Below are 17,339 nucleotides of genomic sequence, written 5' to 3'. Positions count from 1 at the left end.
TATTCAGCCCATTTCTATTAATCTATACTTTGCCACGTGGCTTATGGCTTACCAGTATCTTACATCTCACTTCTCATGGCAGTGGCTTGCAATCTCTCTGCCTCCCCTTCCTGTTCCCAGAATTCTCTTCTCTGCTTCTCCCACTTATACTTCCTGCCTGGCTACTGGCCAATCAGCATTTTATTTATACAGAGTGACATCCACAGCAAGTTATTGGGGTGATTGCTGGAAGATCAGAGACACAGAACAAGCCACAGCTATCTCACCTTGCTAGTTCCTCAGGTGATCCTTTTTCTTCAGACTGGAAGCTTCTGAGTCCTCCTCCATATGAATCTCAGCTGAACTGTGTTGCTCCAAAGCCTGAACGCTAAACCAACCAAATGCTTAACTAACTACATGCTATACTCCTCTAGTTCCTGATCCTCACGCCTTATATACCTTTCTCTTTTTGTCCCCACTCCCTGGGATTAAAGGTTGGGTTTCTGGGATTAAAGGCATGGGTCACCATGCTCAGCTGTTTCTAAAGTGGCCTTGAACTCAGAGATCTGGCTAGCTCTGCCTCCCAAGTGCTGGGATTAAAGGCGTGTGCTACCACCACCCAACTTCTGTTATGGCTTACTCTTCCCATTTTCTAGCCACCATTTTTGGCTTTGTTCTAGTGGCTGTTCTCTGACCCCAGATATGTTTATTTCGGGGAAAACACAATATTTCAGGGAACACAATACCCACCACAAGTCCCATATAAGATCTGTGGTACAAAAGTTGTGTCATCCAAAAGACAGCATTTCACAGTACTCTTTCTTTCCCATCTCTGCTCTCTTTTTCCATGTTCCTTAAGATGGGGATGGGGAGGATTAAACACGTCCTTTTTATGGCTGACCATTCAAAAATTACTTATTTTTTATCACTTTGACCAGTTACAAGTCTTTGGTTAACTGTAGCCCACGACAAAAAGAAACTTCTTTGACTGAAGCTGAGAGAAGCACTACTATAGGGCACAGACAAGTATTTAGAAAGCACTTTGAAATCATGTCCATATAGCAGAACAGTAGTAGTAGATTCCCTCCTAGGTCCAGTATACTCCCCAGCTTTTGACCAGATTTGTAGTGCTCGGCATGAATTCATACTGTGCAGCAGGCCTAAAACCCAATCAGAAAACAATTGGTTAACCCCATAACAGATATGCTACTATTGGCACATGTGGGCACATCTTGCCTGGGAGGTTGTTATTGTAGCTTGCAAAGTTCACAGATGGGTAAGAAAGACTCCTGTGACTTTTCCACCCCAGAAGTCTGCATAATGCCTTCCACTACTATGAATGTTAGTGAGAAGGGAGAAAAATTCTAGCACAATTCCTGCTTGATTTCTCTGTCCTCTGACTTAAGTGCGTAGTATTTTTCAGCAGCAGGGTCTTATCTAGTCTGGTAGACAATGAAGAGGAGTGGCGTCAGCCTCCATTCTCTTGGGTGCCTTTGGTACCTTCCTGACTAATTACTCATGTAGAGGTGGCAGCCAGATTTTTGTTTAATAACCTATGGCTTCTGAGAGCAGCATTATGTTGTTTTATCTTAGCGCAGTGGCTGCTATTTCAGCCAGCAAGTGTAATTCCTCAGTTACTGGCCTGCTTCTCTGGCAGTGCTGCCAGGCCTGGCGGGAATTCTGTTCCTGCAGGCTCTGTTGTTGCCGCTAAAGGTAGCTTTAACTAAATAAATCTCTTTTGTTCTATTTATAAATAAGACTCAAGATTCAAAGGCTAGGATAAAAACCTGCTAGCTCAAAGAGGTCGAGTAGCCACTAGCTAACCTTCTCTCCTTGCTCATGTCTCCCCAAAAGCATGTTCTGCTTTACCAAAACAAAAAAAAGCCATGCCTTTCCTACTACTTCAGTGTGTTTCTCTTTCCAGAAGCTTTCTGATGCTCTCTCTATAATTACTTTCTGTCAACTAGTTGCTAACTCAGCCTCCTGACCCAAGGTTAATTTTATTTAATTAACACAAATGCTAACTCAGTGTTCACAGTGTGATCAAATATCCCTCAACAGCATTATCCATCCATGTAGGCTGTTAGCTTCAGATTTTTAAAAAATTGCCGGGCGGTGGTGTCACATGCCTTTAATCCCAGCACTCAGGAGGCAGAAGCAGGTGGATCTATGAATTCGAGGCCAGCCTGGGCTACAGAGCAAGATCCAGGACAGGCTCCAAAGAGAAGCCCTGTCTTGAAAACCCCCCCCCAAAAAAAAAAAAATTAAACTAATTTTTATTAGCTTTCAAATTAGTAGATTTCCATATGACTTTTATACATCATAGTTTTATGTGGCACGTAAAGCAGCAGAATGTATGTCACCTTCTTTGTTACATTTGTTCCTTCATGCATTCAGCATGTATTGATTTCCAACTCAGGGTGTCATACTAGACTTTAAAGGCACAGAGGAAAGCAAAACACATATTTGCCTTTAATGAGTTAGAAGAGAGTTGATGGTCACCTACAGTTAGTTAAGTTTTATATAGTGGTATATAAGTTGTTGCACCTTAATTGTTTTAGTATAGATTGATATGTTCAAGTCCAACATGAAAAGTCAGTTGCACTTTCATTAGCAAGGACAGTTGGTTCTGGCTCTGTCACAGGCAACAGCCAATTGATATGGCATATAGTTGATGTCACAGAAATTGAGACATTTTCTACTAGTATAATAATTTTGAATATACTGACAAGCTTTCGGATTGTATAACTCGTTCTGTTTCATTTACTTACTTTTGTGCTGTTGGGATTTGTTCCCCAGGGCCTTGCAAGTGTCACACAAGCATTGCACCGTTAGCTGTGTCATCAGCCTCTGGAGCAGTGGTCCTCAACCTTCCTAATGCTGCAGCCCTCTAATACAGTTCCTCATGCTGTGCTAACCCCCAACCAGAACATTATTTCATTGCTACTTCACAAAAACTTTTGCTACAATATGAATCATAAATATCTGATATGTAGGATCTCCAGTATGTGATCTGAGGGGGTCACAACGCTAAAGTTGAGAACCAGTGCTGTAGGTTGTTTTTATGGCATCCCTTAATTTTTTAAAACTGGAAACTTATTGTTAACATCTAAAATATTCTCTCGCTCTTTTTTTTTTTCCCTTGAGACAGGGTTTCTCTGGGTACCTTTGTGCCTTTCCTGGAACTCACTCTGTAGCCCAGGCTGGCCTTAAACTCACAGAGATCCATGCACCTGGCTCTGCCTCCTGAGTGCTGGGATTAAAGGCGTGCGCCACCACCGCCCGGCACATATTCTCCTTTTACTGTCTGTTCTGCTCATGTTTACACCCTCCCCCAGGTTCCTCCTTCATAACTGGCTCGTCTTACATTTATTTCTTATAAAAATCATTCGTCTTTTTCTCTAAGACTTTTTCCACATTGAATTCATCTATTGTATTTGTATACCTCATCATGTGTCTTAGAAAATGAAAACAATGGGTTGGGGATTTAGCTCAGTGGTAGAGTGCTTGCCTAGCAAGCTCAAGGCCCTGGGTTCGATCCCCAGCTCAAAAAAAAAAAAAAAGAAAACAAAAACATTCAATGTTATTTCCTTTGTTAATTTGTCCAAGTAGGAAGTGTAATCAGATTTGAAGCATATCTTGTAATATGATAATCATAGTCTTGCAGTTGTTGTAGGAGGTTATGATAGTGTTTCTAGAACAGTGTTCCTATCATTTGTTTAGTAGATACTGGAGTAGTCTGTATTTATCACAGATAGACAGTTGCTCCAACTTTAGCCCCCTGTGCTATGCCAAAGAGAGTTCCTGTTCTTGCTTGTCTTGAGTGAATGTGAAGTGAAGGTGGTAGATGAGGGAACAGTAAAACTTGATGAATAGAAGGTAGCAAGGTAAGAAAAGCAGCTTCAGTTTATAAAAGGGAAGTAAAGAGCTAGTAATCTGAACAGAAGAAAAGGTGTGTCTTCTTTGTAGAAAGGTTTTTTTAATTAAGTACCTTTCTAAATTCTGATTGTCAAAGTAATATGTACTTACTATAGAAATTTGGGTTAAAAACATCTACAAAGGGGCTGGAGAGATGGCTCAGAGGTTAAGGGCACTGACTGCTCTTCCAGAGGTCCTGAGTTCAATTTCCAGCAACCACATGGTTGCTCACAACCATCTGTAATGAGATTTGGCACCCTCTTCTGTATACATGATAAATAAATAAGTCGTGGGAAAAAAAAATTTACTAAGAAAGTATTTCCCACCTACAAACAAAAATACTGTTAACTAAGACTGTAAATGACTTTTGAGTTTATTTAAAATGTACAAATATGTTGGTGATATGGTTTTTCCCATGTCAGTTGATATTTTTTGGATAAGGTTGAACAAGATTTATTTTTGCAAGGTAATACACAGTTATAAAAGGTCCATCGTTGAAACAGTAGGATTGGTTCAGTGTGCAAATTGTATTTTGATATGCAAGTCTGTCAACCTGAGTTTGATCTCCAGAAGCCATGTAAAGGTAGAAGGAACGGACCTACAACACAAAGTTGTCCTCTGATCCATCACATATGACTCCCAACATCACACACATAGAGTACTAATAAAATTAGCATTTTTAAAAAGTAGTGTACCACAAATATATAAGAAAGAACATTTTCCTTAGTATATATGAAATACATGTTATGTATAAGTTTATTTATAATAACTTACTCATAAATAATATATGATATATATACAAGCAAAATATGATTTTTATTGCCACTGTACCATTGCATTGAGTTGACAATTGTAGATATAGTCAATTTGTATGTGTAGTTTAGGTTTTCTGTTATAGTTTGCTATTATGATGCTGTTAGATAACGCTTCATTGAATAGCATATATGTTTCCTGAATATAAATCCCTATAAATAAAATAAATTTAAAAAAAGGAATATAAAACCTTAAGGTTTTTCCTGCATGTACCTTTTAGGAAAGTATTTATGATTTTAGCTATTTTGTTTTCTGGAGTATGACAGTATTTTATTTTTCCATTCCTGTTAGTAAAAATTAACACATAATTTTTTGTTCTTGTGAAGTGAATATAAGTATTTTGTTATGTAGTGAAGGTGATGATTTTCTTATTCTTCTTGACTAGATTTTGGTCTTAGCTTAAGTAGAGTTTTTGTTTGTTTGAGCTGTGTGTGTAATATGAGGATATCAGTACTCCCAAGATTAATTAGACCATAGGCGTTTGCTTTTCTAGGATGTAATAAAATATATAACCTAAAACATAGTCCTTATTTGTATTTTATGCTACATGCAAGAGTTTTTGAGTTTATTTTGAAATAGTTTATATATTGTTCAGTCAATAAATGCTTTATGTGTTTTGTTATACAAAGATATAAATGGGAATAAGTTGGCTATATTAGTTACATCGAAAGTGAGAACACTAATAGACAGTGTTTTGTGCCCAGTTTCTTAATTTCTTCGTTGTTTTAATTAAGTTTGTGTTTTTATTTTTTCTCCCCATGCTGATAGCTACAAGTGTATTCATCAGAGTTTGGAGGACAATAATAATAGATGTCCCAAGTGTAATTATGTTGTGGACAATATTGATCATCTCTATCCTAATTTCTTGGGTGAGTCTTTGAAATTATTTTTATTATACTCTTTCCACAAAATATATGCTAATAATAGTTTATTCAGAAATCCCAACTCAGAAGTAAGCAAGTTTTTCTCTATTACTCACCAGGGTGCTTTCATCTTCTTGGGCTATGGCATAGACTCTATACATGGTTAGTACCATTTCTTGTTATTTTTCAGTTTCATAAAAGCAAAACCCAACATACCCTTTAGAGTTTTGTGCACATGTAAGGTTTCAAGAGATTGCCCGAGGTCTAGAAACCCTTTATGTTTCTGTATATAGAATTTATTATGTGTTTCTATGTTTCTCCTGACAGTTTAGCAGTGAGAAGCAACAAAAGAAAGGTTTGATGGGGAGAGAGAACATGTGCTTGGTAGGAGAAGAAAAAATGGAGTATGGAGATTCGTGGGTATAGAGTGTATGAACTGGAAAGGTCATCTACCAATTGGAGGAGGAGGATATAAATACAGAATTTGATAGGGAAATCTAAGAACTGTAGTATAATTTTAACTATAAGAGGTAAAAAACTTGGAGTAAATGTTGTCAGGTGCTAATTGTGAATTTAGAAATTAATGGTTTTAGTTGGATGTGGTGGCATGTGTTCATACCCAGCACTTGGGAGTCTAACGTAGAAAGATCCTGTGTGGTCCAGGCAGACCCTGTCTTAAAATAAGTTATTAGTTTTACACACTGAATTTCTTCACATAAAATTACAGACCCAACTTCAGTACAAATTAAGGGAATAAGGACTATTAGAACACAGCAGAAATACTAAGATTAATCTTTTATGCCCAAAATAAACATAAATAATTCATGAGAATGACTAGTTCCAAGTAGAATGTTCTACTTCCTATGAAAAACAAATAAAATGAGTTGTCTGTTGTCTAGGAGATTCTAGGTTGCTCAGGGGACTAACTACTTTGTAGAGGTTTGTAACTTCAGCCCACCTTCATCAACAAGGAGATGGGAGGAACTGAAGGGTGAGTTGATGTCCAATGATTTAATCAGTTCCTGCAACTTAATGAAGCCTCTATAAGAAACCAAAATGATGTCTGGCATAGACATGTTCATGTTGCTGACCATGTGGAGGTACTAGAAGTGTGACATACCTGGAGAGAGTAGGCAGCTTCACTTCATGTCCTTCCCCACCTATCTTACCCTGTGGAAATCTAGACCTGGTTCTTGACTGCTATTTTTTAAGGTATAAAATCAGCGCAAGTAGGGCTGGAGAGATGGCTCAGAGGTTAAGAGCACTGACTGCTCTTCCAGAGGACCTGAGTTCAATTCCCAGCAACCACATGATGGCTCACAACCATCTGTGATGAGATCTAGTGCCCTCTTCTGGCCTGCAGTCATACATGCTGTATACATAATAAATAAATAAACCTTTAAAAAAAATCAGCGAAAGTAAAACAGCAACTTAAAGAATATGAAAAAGGGAACTCAAAAAACACAGATTATGTACTCATTAGGGTGGCTGCTAGTAAGGATTGCAAAGAACTACAGAAACAGTGTGTGTAATGTAACTGTAGTGGACTATGTATGGTGTTTTCTGAAAACAACAAAATTTTCATAATCCAACAATTTTCTGTAAGTGGATACCAAGAAGAATTGGAAGCAGAGCTCTGCAGAAGTATTTGTATGTGCACTTTCATAGTATCATTATTCACAGGAGTGAAGAGATGGAACTATGGAACACTCAGTGGATAAAATACAAAGTAGAATATTACTTAGACTTGAAAAGGAAGGAAAATTTGAGAAAACCCCTCAGTACACTCAGAGTTCCTTTTTTTTTCTTTCCCTGAGTCTTCAAGTATAACCCCCATTTTCAGGGTTTAAGGCTTTACTTTATTCCCACTTTCTACCCTACCCCCTATGTATGTAGGTTTCGGTGTTTATAAAATTTGTAATTTAACTTTTCTTAGTCTTGTTAACAATCTACCTCTATTTGCAACCTTTAAAAATCTATATTTAGACCTATATGGTGATGAACATCTTTAATCTCCCAGCATTTCAGAGGATGAAGGATAAATTGGTTCTAAACTCAGGCTGCACAGGGAGACTCTGCATCTCTCTCTCTCTCTCTCTCTCTCTCTCTCTCTCTCTCTCTCTCTCTCTCTCTGTCCCCCACCCCTCCCGGAGACTCTGCAGCTCTCTCTCTCTCTTACACACACAAATGCTCCCTTCTCCTTCTCCTCCCTTTCTTCCCTCCTTCCCTGCTCCTCATTCTCTCCTTCCTCTCTCCCTACCCCCTCCTCCTCTTGCCATTTGTCTGTCCACCTCTCCCATACATACACTCACACTTAGGCAGTCAGAGCTCCTCTTAGGCACTGTATTACATACTTTATGGAGATGGCTTAATTGAGTCTTCGTGGTAATCTTATGAGATACAGTAGTATTATGCTTGTTCTTAGATGATGATACTGAGACACAAACAGATTGAGTATCTGATACTGAGATACAAACAGATTGAATATCTGAGGTAAAGTAATACAGACTTTACCTTTCTTCTCAGTCACCGACTGCTCTTCCAGAGGTCCTGAGTTCAATTCCCAGCAACCACATGGTGGCTTACAACCACTTGTAATGAGATCTAGTGCCCTCTTCTGGTCTGCAGGGACACATGCAGGCAGAATACTGTATATATAATAAATAAATAAATCTTTAGCAGGGTGGTGGCGGCGCACACCTTTAATCCCAGCACTCAGGAGGCAGAGCCAGGTGGATCTCTGTGAGTGCAAGGCCAACCTGGACTACCAAGTGAGTTCCAGGAAAAGGCGCAAAGCTACAGAGAAACCCTGTCTCAAACAACAACAAAAAAAGTTTGCATACCAATGGTCAATTATATGTAGCTTGTATTTTAAGAGACTTTCCCCCTGTTCACATTTTAAAGTGAAAACTAAAAAAGATTTTTTAAAGAAATGCTATAAGAAGTAAAGTATATATACAAAAAAAAAAGAAAGATCAGTCCTATTTCACAACCAAACTGCTATTTTTTAAAGGTATTATTTAAAAAGTAATTTTGATTAGGCCTTTGAAAATTTCATACACTGTATTGACCATATTCACCCTTCTCCCAATTCCTTCCAAACCCATCTCCCACTTCCCTAACAACCTAGCCTTGTGTTTTTTTCTTTTACACCCATCAAGTCCAGTTGGTGCTGCCCAAATATTTTTAGTGGCCTTCTACTAGATAACAATTAAGTTTAATACTGTGTCCATTTAGCAGGATAATAGTAGTAGGTTCTCCCCTAAGGTGTATGACCTGTCTGGTCATGCAGGTTTTAGGCCTGACAATGGTGCTAGGTATGGTTTCATTTTGTGGACTGGGCATTAATTCCAATCAGAAAGTGGTTGGTTACTTTCATAATGCTTGTTCCACTATTTTATCAGTCAGATATGTCTTGCCAGACAGGCTGTTAATGTAGATCAAATGATCCCTAGTGGCATAAGATTGATAGGTGCTTTCCTTCTCCAGTGTTGTGTATGGCACCTTCTTTGAAGCATAGTTTTTAAAGGGTAAAATAGTCAGTGTTTTCAGTATCTACACAGAAATCCTGAGTTAGTGTTTAAAGCTGATTTTGCTGAATTACATTATGTCCTTAATAAACATGTTTGAGACAGGGCTTTTTTGTACAGTTCAGTTTGTCCTTGAACTTGTAATTTTACCATGCTACCCTCCCAAATGCTGCTGTGTTTATAAACCTATGCCACCATGCCTGCTTTTCCTTTTTTTCTTTTAATATAATCTTGCATGCTATAATACCTCATAACAATTCATATATCTTCTTTTTCATTTTAACCTTTGTTTTCTATAACTATTTCAGAATTTTTACCTTTAAAAACTTGATGTAGTAGTGTTGGCAAAAATCAAAGACAGTGGCATGTGAGACTCTAAGATATGTAATAGCATGCAGTATTGTAACTAAGTCACAGTTTTTATTCAAATACTAATAATTTAATGTAACTGAAATATTAGATTCTGGCTTATTCTTTTTAAAAGACGGATTTATTTTTATTATATGTGTATGAGCTTTTGGTTTGCATATATTTCTGTGTACTAAGTATGTGCCAAGGAGGCCAGACAAAGGCATTGGTGGTCATAAGTTACTATATGGATGCTGGAGACTGAATTTGGTCTTCTGTAAGTGAAGCAAAGTCTCTTAACTGTTTAGCCCTCCCTCTGGGCTCACTCTGGTTTACTTTACTTGTTCATTCTCCATTGTATTATTTTCAAATCTCTTGTAGATTGCAATAATTTTGTGAAGTGTTTGTGTGTTTTCCACTTTTAAAAATCATGCTGATTTACTAATATTCTGCTTTTCTTTCTTAGCCCTGTTAACCATCACAAAATCATCCTCTGATATTTCATGAGTTTTTTGGTCACACACATGCTCAATACACACTTTTATCTGTATTTTTCATTCATTTTTATATCTAGAAAGTCTGTGCATATTTTGGCTCCATTCTTATTTGACCTTTATATGGCCTGTGTACTTTGTAAGATTGTATCAATGATAGAATTGGTTAACCCATTATAATATAACTACTACGTCATATGTATGTCTTTATCTGTTTTGAGTTATTTGAGGCTATGGATCATTTCATTCAGTTTTGAAGCTTCAAACCTAAGGTAGATTTGATATCTATTTTGATTTATTTGTATAGTGGACCATATTCAGCATTTCATCTTGGATACCAACTCTGTTTTGTTAAATTTGTCATCCAAGTAATTTCTACTTGAAATTTCCTAATAGAGTTTTGTAGCAGCATTTATCAGCTCTTTTGGTATCGGTGTGTTTGTCTGTAAGAACAAACAAAAAAAGCAAAAGAAAAAACACCCCCCCCAAAAAAAAACAAGTAAAAGTCCCTTAAACATTGTTTAATTGTATTCATTTACAGAGAATTTCCAGAGCTAATTAATTCAGCACTTCATTGATAATGCTAATTTTTTTCTTTCTTGAGGATATGCCTTGGTGCTTTGCATAGCTACCCCAGAACTTCAAAATAGCTTTAAGAAGGTTCAGATACCATCTCCTTCTGGAGACAGAGAATTTTTTTTTTTTCCCATGTGAAGGAGAGCACATCTCTCATTGATTAGGAATGTGTGTGTTTCCAGGCTGTGGGTGGCATCCTTATAACCCTGGCTGAGGTAGGAGCATCAGGAGTCCCAGTCAGGCTGGTTACATAGTAGAACCTTGTCTCAAAAACCATTATCAAACTGCATGACTTTGGCTTCATATCAATTACTGGCTGAGTACAAAGTAACTAGTTTGGCTTAGATTAGTCACACTGTGATTGAATAGAGATTTGGCATCCCTAAAAGTTATATGGCAGTCTGAGATTTAGAAAAAAAATCTTAGTACTAAGAAGGATGAGATGGTTTTGAATAGGTAATTGTCAGCATCTTCCAGGGTGTTTAAACAAAGCAAACATCTTCAGTGCTTGTCTCATAGAATGCACTTAAGTGTTTTCACACAGTGAAAAATGTCTTTCCAGATACCAGTAGTATTATTATAAAGAAACATATAAATAAAAGGGCCATACATTATGGAGAATTTCCTATAGTAATAGAATTTCCTGTAACAAGTGCAGAAAAATTTCTAATTCAAAATAGAATAGAAAGCTAACAATTTCTTCATATTTCTTTAAATTTGAGGTACTGTAAAGTTAAGATAAAAATCTACCTGAACAGAACAAGTAGACGATAAATACAACAAGAATACAAATTTTGTGTGCTTTTTTTATTTTTGTTTTCAGTGAATGAGCTCATTCTCAAACAGAAGCAAAGATTTGAGGAAAAGAGGTTCAAATTGGACCACTCAGTGAGTAGCACCGTATGTTTCAGCTCTTATTACTATTTCTATTTTTGTTTGTTTTATAATGCTGGTGATTGAGCCCAGGGCTTTGTATATAGTAGACAAGTGCCCTATGAACTATGTTCTTAGCCCCTTTACTCTTATTTCTACTAAATTCATTTTAATGTTTTTAGTTGATAATAGATATTAATACCTAGTAAAGAATTGACTTTTCTTAAAACAGGTTTATTTAAGAGTACTCAAATAAATAAATAGTAACTTGCTTAACTGTATTATATGTAAAAGTTTACCAGACTGGTCATCATTTGAAAGGCCTGGTGGTATCACCTTAGATAGGGTTTACATGTATCTAAAATGTCATATTTCAAGGTATTTTGAATAAGCTGCTCAAAGTTTCTTAACTAAAAGGATTAGCCCCAAATTATTGAGACAGCTGTGCTTGAATTAATGTGCAAGGCTGAAAATCCAGATGTTTTGATTTATTATACCTAGAGATACCAACTTAATATTTATCTTCCTTGTGCCTTTTATTTTTGTTAGCTATATTCATTGAAAGTAGAACTAGAGTTTAAATTGTAGCTCCGCTAATTGGGGAGAAGTTAGAATGGGAATGTAACTTACTTCTGATGTAACACAACACATTAGAAAGTACTTCTTCAATGTTTGTTTTAGAATCTAAAGCAGTGTTGTTAAGTTACCATGTTCTTTTTAATTTTAGAATGGGCATAGGTGGCAAATATTTCAAGATTTGCTAGGAACTGATCAGGATAACCTTGATTTGGCCAATGTCAACCTCATGTTGGAATTACTAGTGCAGAAGAAGAAACAACTGGAAGCAGTAAGTGGTGCCTAAACTTAAAAGATACTTTGTTTTAAACAGTGATTTGTTATATAGTGAAAAATACCTAGGAAGGTTTGGAAATAATAGGACGTAGTCAGTAACTGATTTTTTTATTAGACTAAACACATGTGAAAAGGCATTTCTCTAGCCTATTTTGTAAGTTCTGAAGCAGATGAATAAAGGGTAATAAACTTTCAAATTTGACAAACTGTACACTGAGCCAACAGTGATGTAAATCTAAGAACTTAACACCGTATGTATTGTGAGGCAGAAGATCTGGGGTTAGGAGTATCAGGTGTCAGGGGTAGTACCAGCAGGGCATAGGATTGATAGACTGTTTATGAAGCAGGTGGAGGATTGGCAAGATAGTTCAGAGGGTGAAGCCCATGCCATGCAAACCTGATGACCGAAATTCTGTCCCTGGATCCCATAGTGGAAGGAGAGAATTGACTGTAAAAAAAATTGTCCTCTGACCTCACGCGCAGGTGTGTACACACACACACACACACACACACACACACACACACACAAATTATTAAGATAAAGAAGTGGGTGGAGTCATTGATCCCTTCCTACTTACCTCAGCCAGATCTTCCTTCTCTGCCTCAGGAGAAAATTAGGTCTCTTTCTTCCCTCCTGTAGCAGTAACTCATTTGTATGATCTAGGCCTTTGTTAAATATATTCTAGTGCCTTTCTTGTTTCTTTGGCTTTGTTCTTTTTTAAAAGTAGTTTTTCATAATTTCCTACATACATACACGTGTATATGTATAATGTACTTTGATCATTTTCTACCTCAATATCCTTTCTTACCTACTTTTTCTCCCACCAAACCCCATCTTTCTAGTGAATCCCCTCTTGCTTTGATGTCTTTTTGGGTGTCCACAGCATTTAAATAGGAGCACAGGAGTGAGGGATTATTTACTTGAGCAAGGGAGTTTACCAGATCTACTTCACTGTGAAATAGGAATCTTCCTTCAGCAACTTCTGTCTTCCCAAGAGGGTGGTGCCTTACCAATTCCTATGGCGAATGCTGATTGGCTCAGTCTCTGGCGGTTTTGTATAGGTAGTCACTGCAGCTGTGAGTTTATTGTGCAGCATCTGTGTCTTGTTTAGAAGATAGGGTTTATGGTGAGCACTCTTCACAGACCTTTTGTAAAAATCAATATCAGAAATTTTAGACCTGATGAGAAGTCTGTTTTAATAGTGCTTCAGATAATTCTGTTGCTTAGTCAGGTAAATGAAGGTTTTGTTTTTTCCCTTTCAAACTGATAAGAAAATGGTAGAATTGTATTTGTTTATTAACTATCTTTCATTAATCTCATTTTAGGTCTTGACATATTTATTCTGCTCATCTGGAATTCCTTAGTTCATTTTTAGGATACACCCACCAAATGTCATGGTCATAATGGTCATTTATCAATACAATCTTGATTTCAGTTACTAGTTTAGGGTACTCTATCCTCCTTTATATTTTTTATTTTTATTTTCGTGTGTGTGTGTGTGTGTGTGTGTGTGTGTGTGTGTGTGTGTGTGTATGTGTTTTCAAAGGTTTGATTTTTATCCAACTTTGCCAAAATATATTTATATTAATCTCATATCTTTGTGAGTAGGTGTTGGAGGACTTTTCCTGGCAGTGTATTTCTGTTCACCCCAAATAGAGGCCAACTTCATGTTGAAGAAACCATTCCACCCAGTTCCAAACATGGGATTACTTAGCGGATTCTCAAGGGCAACTTCTCTGCTGACAGAGAGCCCCTTCCTCCTGACAGGACAGAGGCTTCAGGGCCACAGCCACCCCCCCAACCTCCACACACACCTGTGAATGTTAGTAGACCCAGTCTTGTGGCAACCTACATTTCTGAAAGTATAAATAGCTTTCTATTTATTAATGCTTACCCTAGCAAATATGATTCTTTCTGGAAAATCATTTTCATGTTTAGAAACTAAGCTAGATCCATTATTATTTTTGCCTTGATGTTGTAGAGCTTGGTTGGGGAAAAGAGGCCGTTACATACACATGGCTTTTTTTTTTTTTTTTAACATGCAGAGCACCAATTTCTTCTGCTATTTTTTACGGAAAGTAGCTTGGCTTTTGAAATTGCAGTTAGCTGATGAGAAAACTGATTAGATAGAAGTAATAAACAAAATTAAGTAGATCTGTAATACTGGTTATACAGTTTCTTAATAAACTGTGAGCTTGTATTTGTTAAGGAAAATTAAAACTTTATGTTCTAGGAATCACATGCAGCTCAGCTACAGATCCTTATGGAATTCCTCAAGGTTGCAAGGAGAAATAAGAGAGAGGTATGTTATTTCATGTTTACTTTATGTTTAGTTTCTGTTATTCTTTGTTCCTATTGTATATAAGCTTTTTAGCCTGAAATATGTTTAAATATTTTAAATCATTTAATTTTGTGGGGGAGTTCCTTAAGCTTTGTTATTTTAAAAAACCTTACGATATCTTTTGTTGTTGTTGTTGTATTGTTTTTTTATTTTGTTTTGATTTTTAGGCAAGGTCTCACTATGAAGCCCTGGCAAGTCTGGAACTCTTGACCAGGCTGGCCTTGGACCCATAGAGATCTGCTTGCCTTAGTCTCCTGGGTGCTGGAATTAAAGGTGTATGCCACCGTGCCCAGCACAGTTCAGTATTTTCAAGATCCCTTTTTGGAGGTATGCTACACAGTTTTCAGTGGATCTTACTTTAATGGCTAGGAATATAGTTTAGTGGTAAAGTATTTGCCTGCCATACATAATATAAGGCCCTGGTGAATACTTCAGTGTATAGCACTGCCAGCTTACCATAATGATCATCTCAAAGTTATAAAAAAAAAAAAAAAAAGTAGAAATTGGAACAATCATGAATTTTCATCAGAAAACAGGGAATTTTTTTTTTTTTTCTTTCCATTTTTGGTTTTTTGAGACAGGGTTTCTCTGTGTAGCTTTGCGCCTTTCCTGGAACTCACTTGGTAGCCCAGGCTGGCCTCGAACTCACAGAGATCCACCTGGCTCTGCCTCCTGAGTGCTAGGATTACAGGCGTGCACCACCACTGCCCGAAAACAGGGAAATTTAAATAAAACTTGAAAAGTTGCAGTTTTTGCTATGGAAAAAATTGCATGTGAAAAAAATTATTAAACTCTATTTGCAAAGTCTTAAGTCATGCAGGATACCTAAAAGACAGTTTAGTGCTCACTGATTTAAAACCAGAATGTTCTAAGTTAGTATACACATTTCCTCAGCCCCTTCACACACATAGATAATATGTAAAGATCACTTCTGTGCTCTTGGCAACACATTATAAAACCTTTTAAATCTTTTTTTTTTTGCAAATCTCTTAACATTTTCACTTTTAAGAGCTGTCTAAAAAGGTACCTTTACTCATTAAAATATGTACTCTACTGAATACTGTGTTCTAGGCTGTTAAATTGAAAATAAAAATGATTAATAATGTTTTTATTGTGATAAAACTACATATTCCCAGAACTTTATATTATCTTAGGGGTTTCCCGTTTGGTTATTCATCTTGTCTTGTTACTAACTTCTGGCTTTGTTAAGATAAGATTTGGAATATGCTGGTGTGAATATCTAAATGCTCCTTACATGGTTTGTGACTATACTTTTTTTGTCCCAACTTATGTGCAATTTTATTTTGTATGTTAACAGAAACAGTATGTTTATTACATGTTTAAGATTCACTTGTTTCTTGGTAGTTTTGGTGGGAGAGCAGGTAATGGTCAGTTATTCATTTGTTTATTTTATAGCACAGTGCTTCTTTAAAGTTAAAAAAGTTTTTATTTTATTTGTATGAGTGTTTGCCTGCATGTATGTGAGTGAACCACAAGTGTACCCGGTGCTTGAGGAAGTCAGAAGAGGACGCATCTCACTGGAATTGATTTCACAGAGTTGTGAGCCACTTGGGTGCTAGAAACTGAACCCAGGCCCTCTACAAGAGGAGCACGTGCTTTTAACTGCCATCTTTCTAGCCCTACACAGTGCTTAAGTTATTGAGTTCATTCAATCATGATAGGATCTTGTTAAAGTCCAGTCTTCTTTCTTTTTTTAAATGGAGTTTTTGGGCCCGAATAGTGTGCATTTCTAGCAAGTTCCAGATGATGTTGAAGCCCTGATCCTTGAATCATTGCAAGTAACAAAACTGAAAATGTTTAATATGTGGAGTTTTTTTAAAGCAGTATGTACTGTGAGATCCCCTGTCCCCTCTTCCTCTGGTGGAAAATTCTCTATAAAACTGATTAATTTCCATATTTGTTACCTACCTTACTAATTAAACATAATGCATGAAATTATGTTGCAGTCATTTTACGTATTTCTTTTTGTCTTACTTACAATGTCTTGTAAATGATATTTGGTTTGTTGTAAAGTATTTGATACTTATAAAGTACTTGATGAATAAACAAATCAATATAGTGAATAACGCAGTCATCAAGATGGGAGTTAAATAAAATGTCTGATAATTTTTTATATACTGAAATATTTAAAATTTTCATTTGTATTGAGTTTCTTTTTTCAGTATAGTTTCATGTGTTAACAATTAAAGCTTTTATAGCCATAAAACCCAGAAAGTGCTGAGACTTTACCCCCATTAGTAAACTAAGGAGTTAGCACCACCACATTTATGTAGATGCTGGCCAAAGAACTGAGACGAGTGGGTCGAGATGAAAGAGGTCATTACTCATGAAATGCCTTAGCTTTATCTTCGCTTGAGTCTGCTCTGACTTAGACCCCACAAGGGCAGTGTGGAGGTGGGCCCACTTCAATTGGTACATCTAGTGGATTTGTGATATAGCTAAGGGATCCTTAGCTCAAGAAATCTGAGTCTGTCTAGTCTTAGTTCTGTAGAGAGACATTGTTTTTATCATATTAGTCAGCAAATGTATCTGCCCTCTTGCCTAGAGCAGTTTTACTTAGTCTGGCTGTTCATTGTGTGAATATTCGTCTACCATAAATTTTGAACAACAACTCACAGAATGTAAAGATTGGAATGATGAGTGGAAACTCTACTAATGAGTCTCATAGTCTTCTGGTAGCTGGTATGTTCTGGTAATATCTGTTCCTTCATTGAATCACATAGCATTGTG

The 17,339-nt window shown here is 36.7% G+C and overlaps 1 protein-coding gene across 3 annotated transcripts in view; it reads left to right on the top strand.

Annotated features, from left to right (window-relative positions):
• The window catches only part of Cop1 (COP1 E3 ubiquitin ligase), a 138,965-nt gene that overhangs the window by 8,320 nt on the left and 113,306 nt on the right, over window positions 1-17,339 (top strand). Inside the window, exons 1-5 of one of the 3 annotated variants that reach the window (XM_036202403.1) lie at window positions 5,484-5,579; window positions 5,693-5,735; window positions 11,345-11,421; window positions 12,122-12,241; window positions 14,481-14,549. In XM_036202403.1, coding sequence (XP_036058296.1) covers window positions 5,538-5,579; window positions 5,693-5,735; window positions 11,345-11,421; window positions 12,122-12,241; window positions 14,481-14,549 — 351 coding nt within the window. In that variant the 5' untranslated portion in view covers window positions 5,484-5,537. Of the gene's footprint in view, window positions 1-5,478; window positions 5,580-5,692; window positions 5,736-11,344; window positions 11,422-12,121; window positions 12,242-14,480; window positions 14,550-17,339 lie in introns of those variants that run through there. The other 2 variants (XM_036202402.1, XM_036202401.1) reach the window with 2 other exon arrangements.

Source organism: Onychomys torridus, chromosome 11, assembly GCF_903995425.1.
Source record: "Onychomys torridus chromosome 11, mOncTor1.1, whole genome shotgun sequence".
Taxonomy (NCBI): domain Eukaryota; kingdom Metazoa; phylum Chordata; class Mammalia; order Rodentia; family Cricetidae; genus Onychomys; species Onychomys torridus.
The sequence above is the reverse complement of the archived record's forward strand: the minus strand, read 5'-3'. Positions and strand labels throughout refer to the sequence as shown.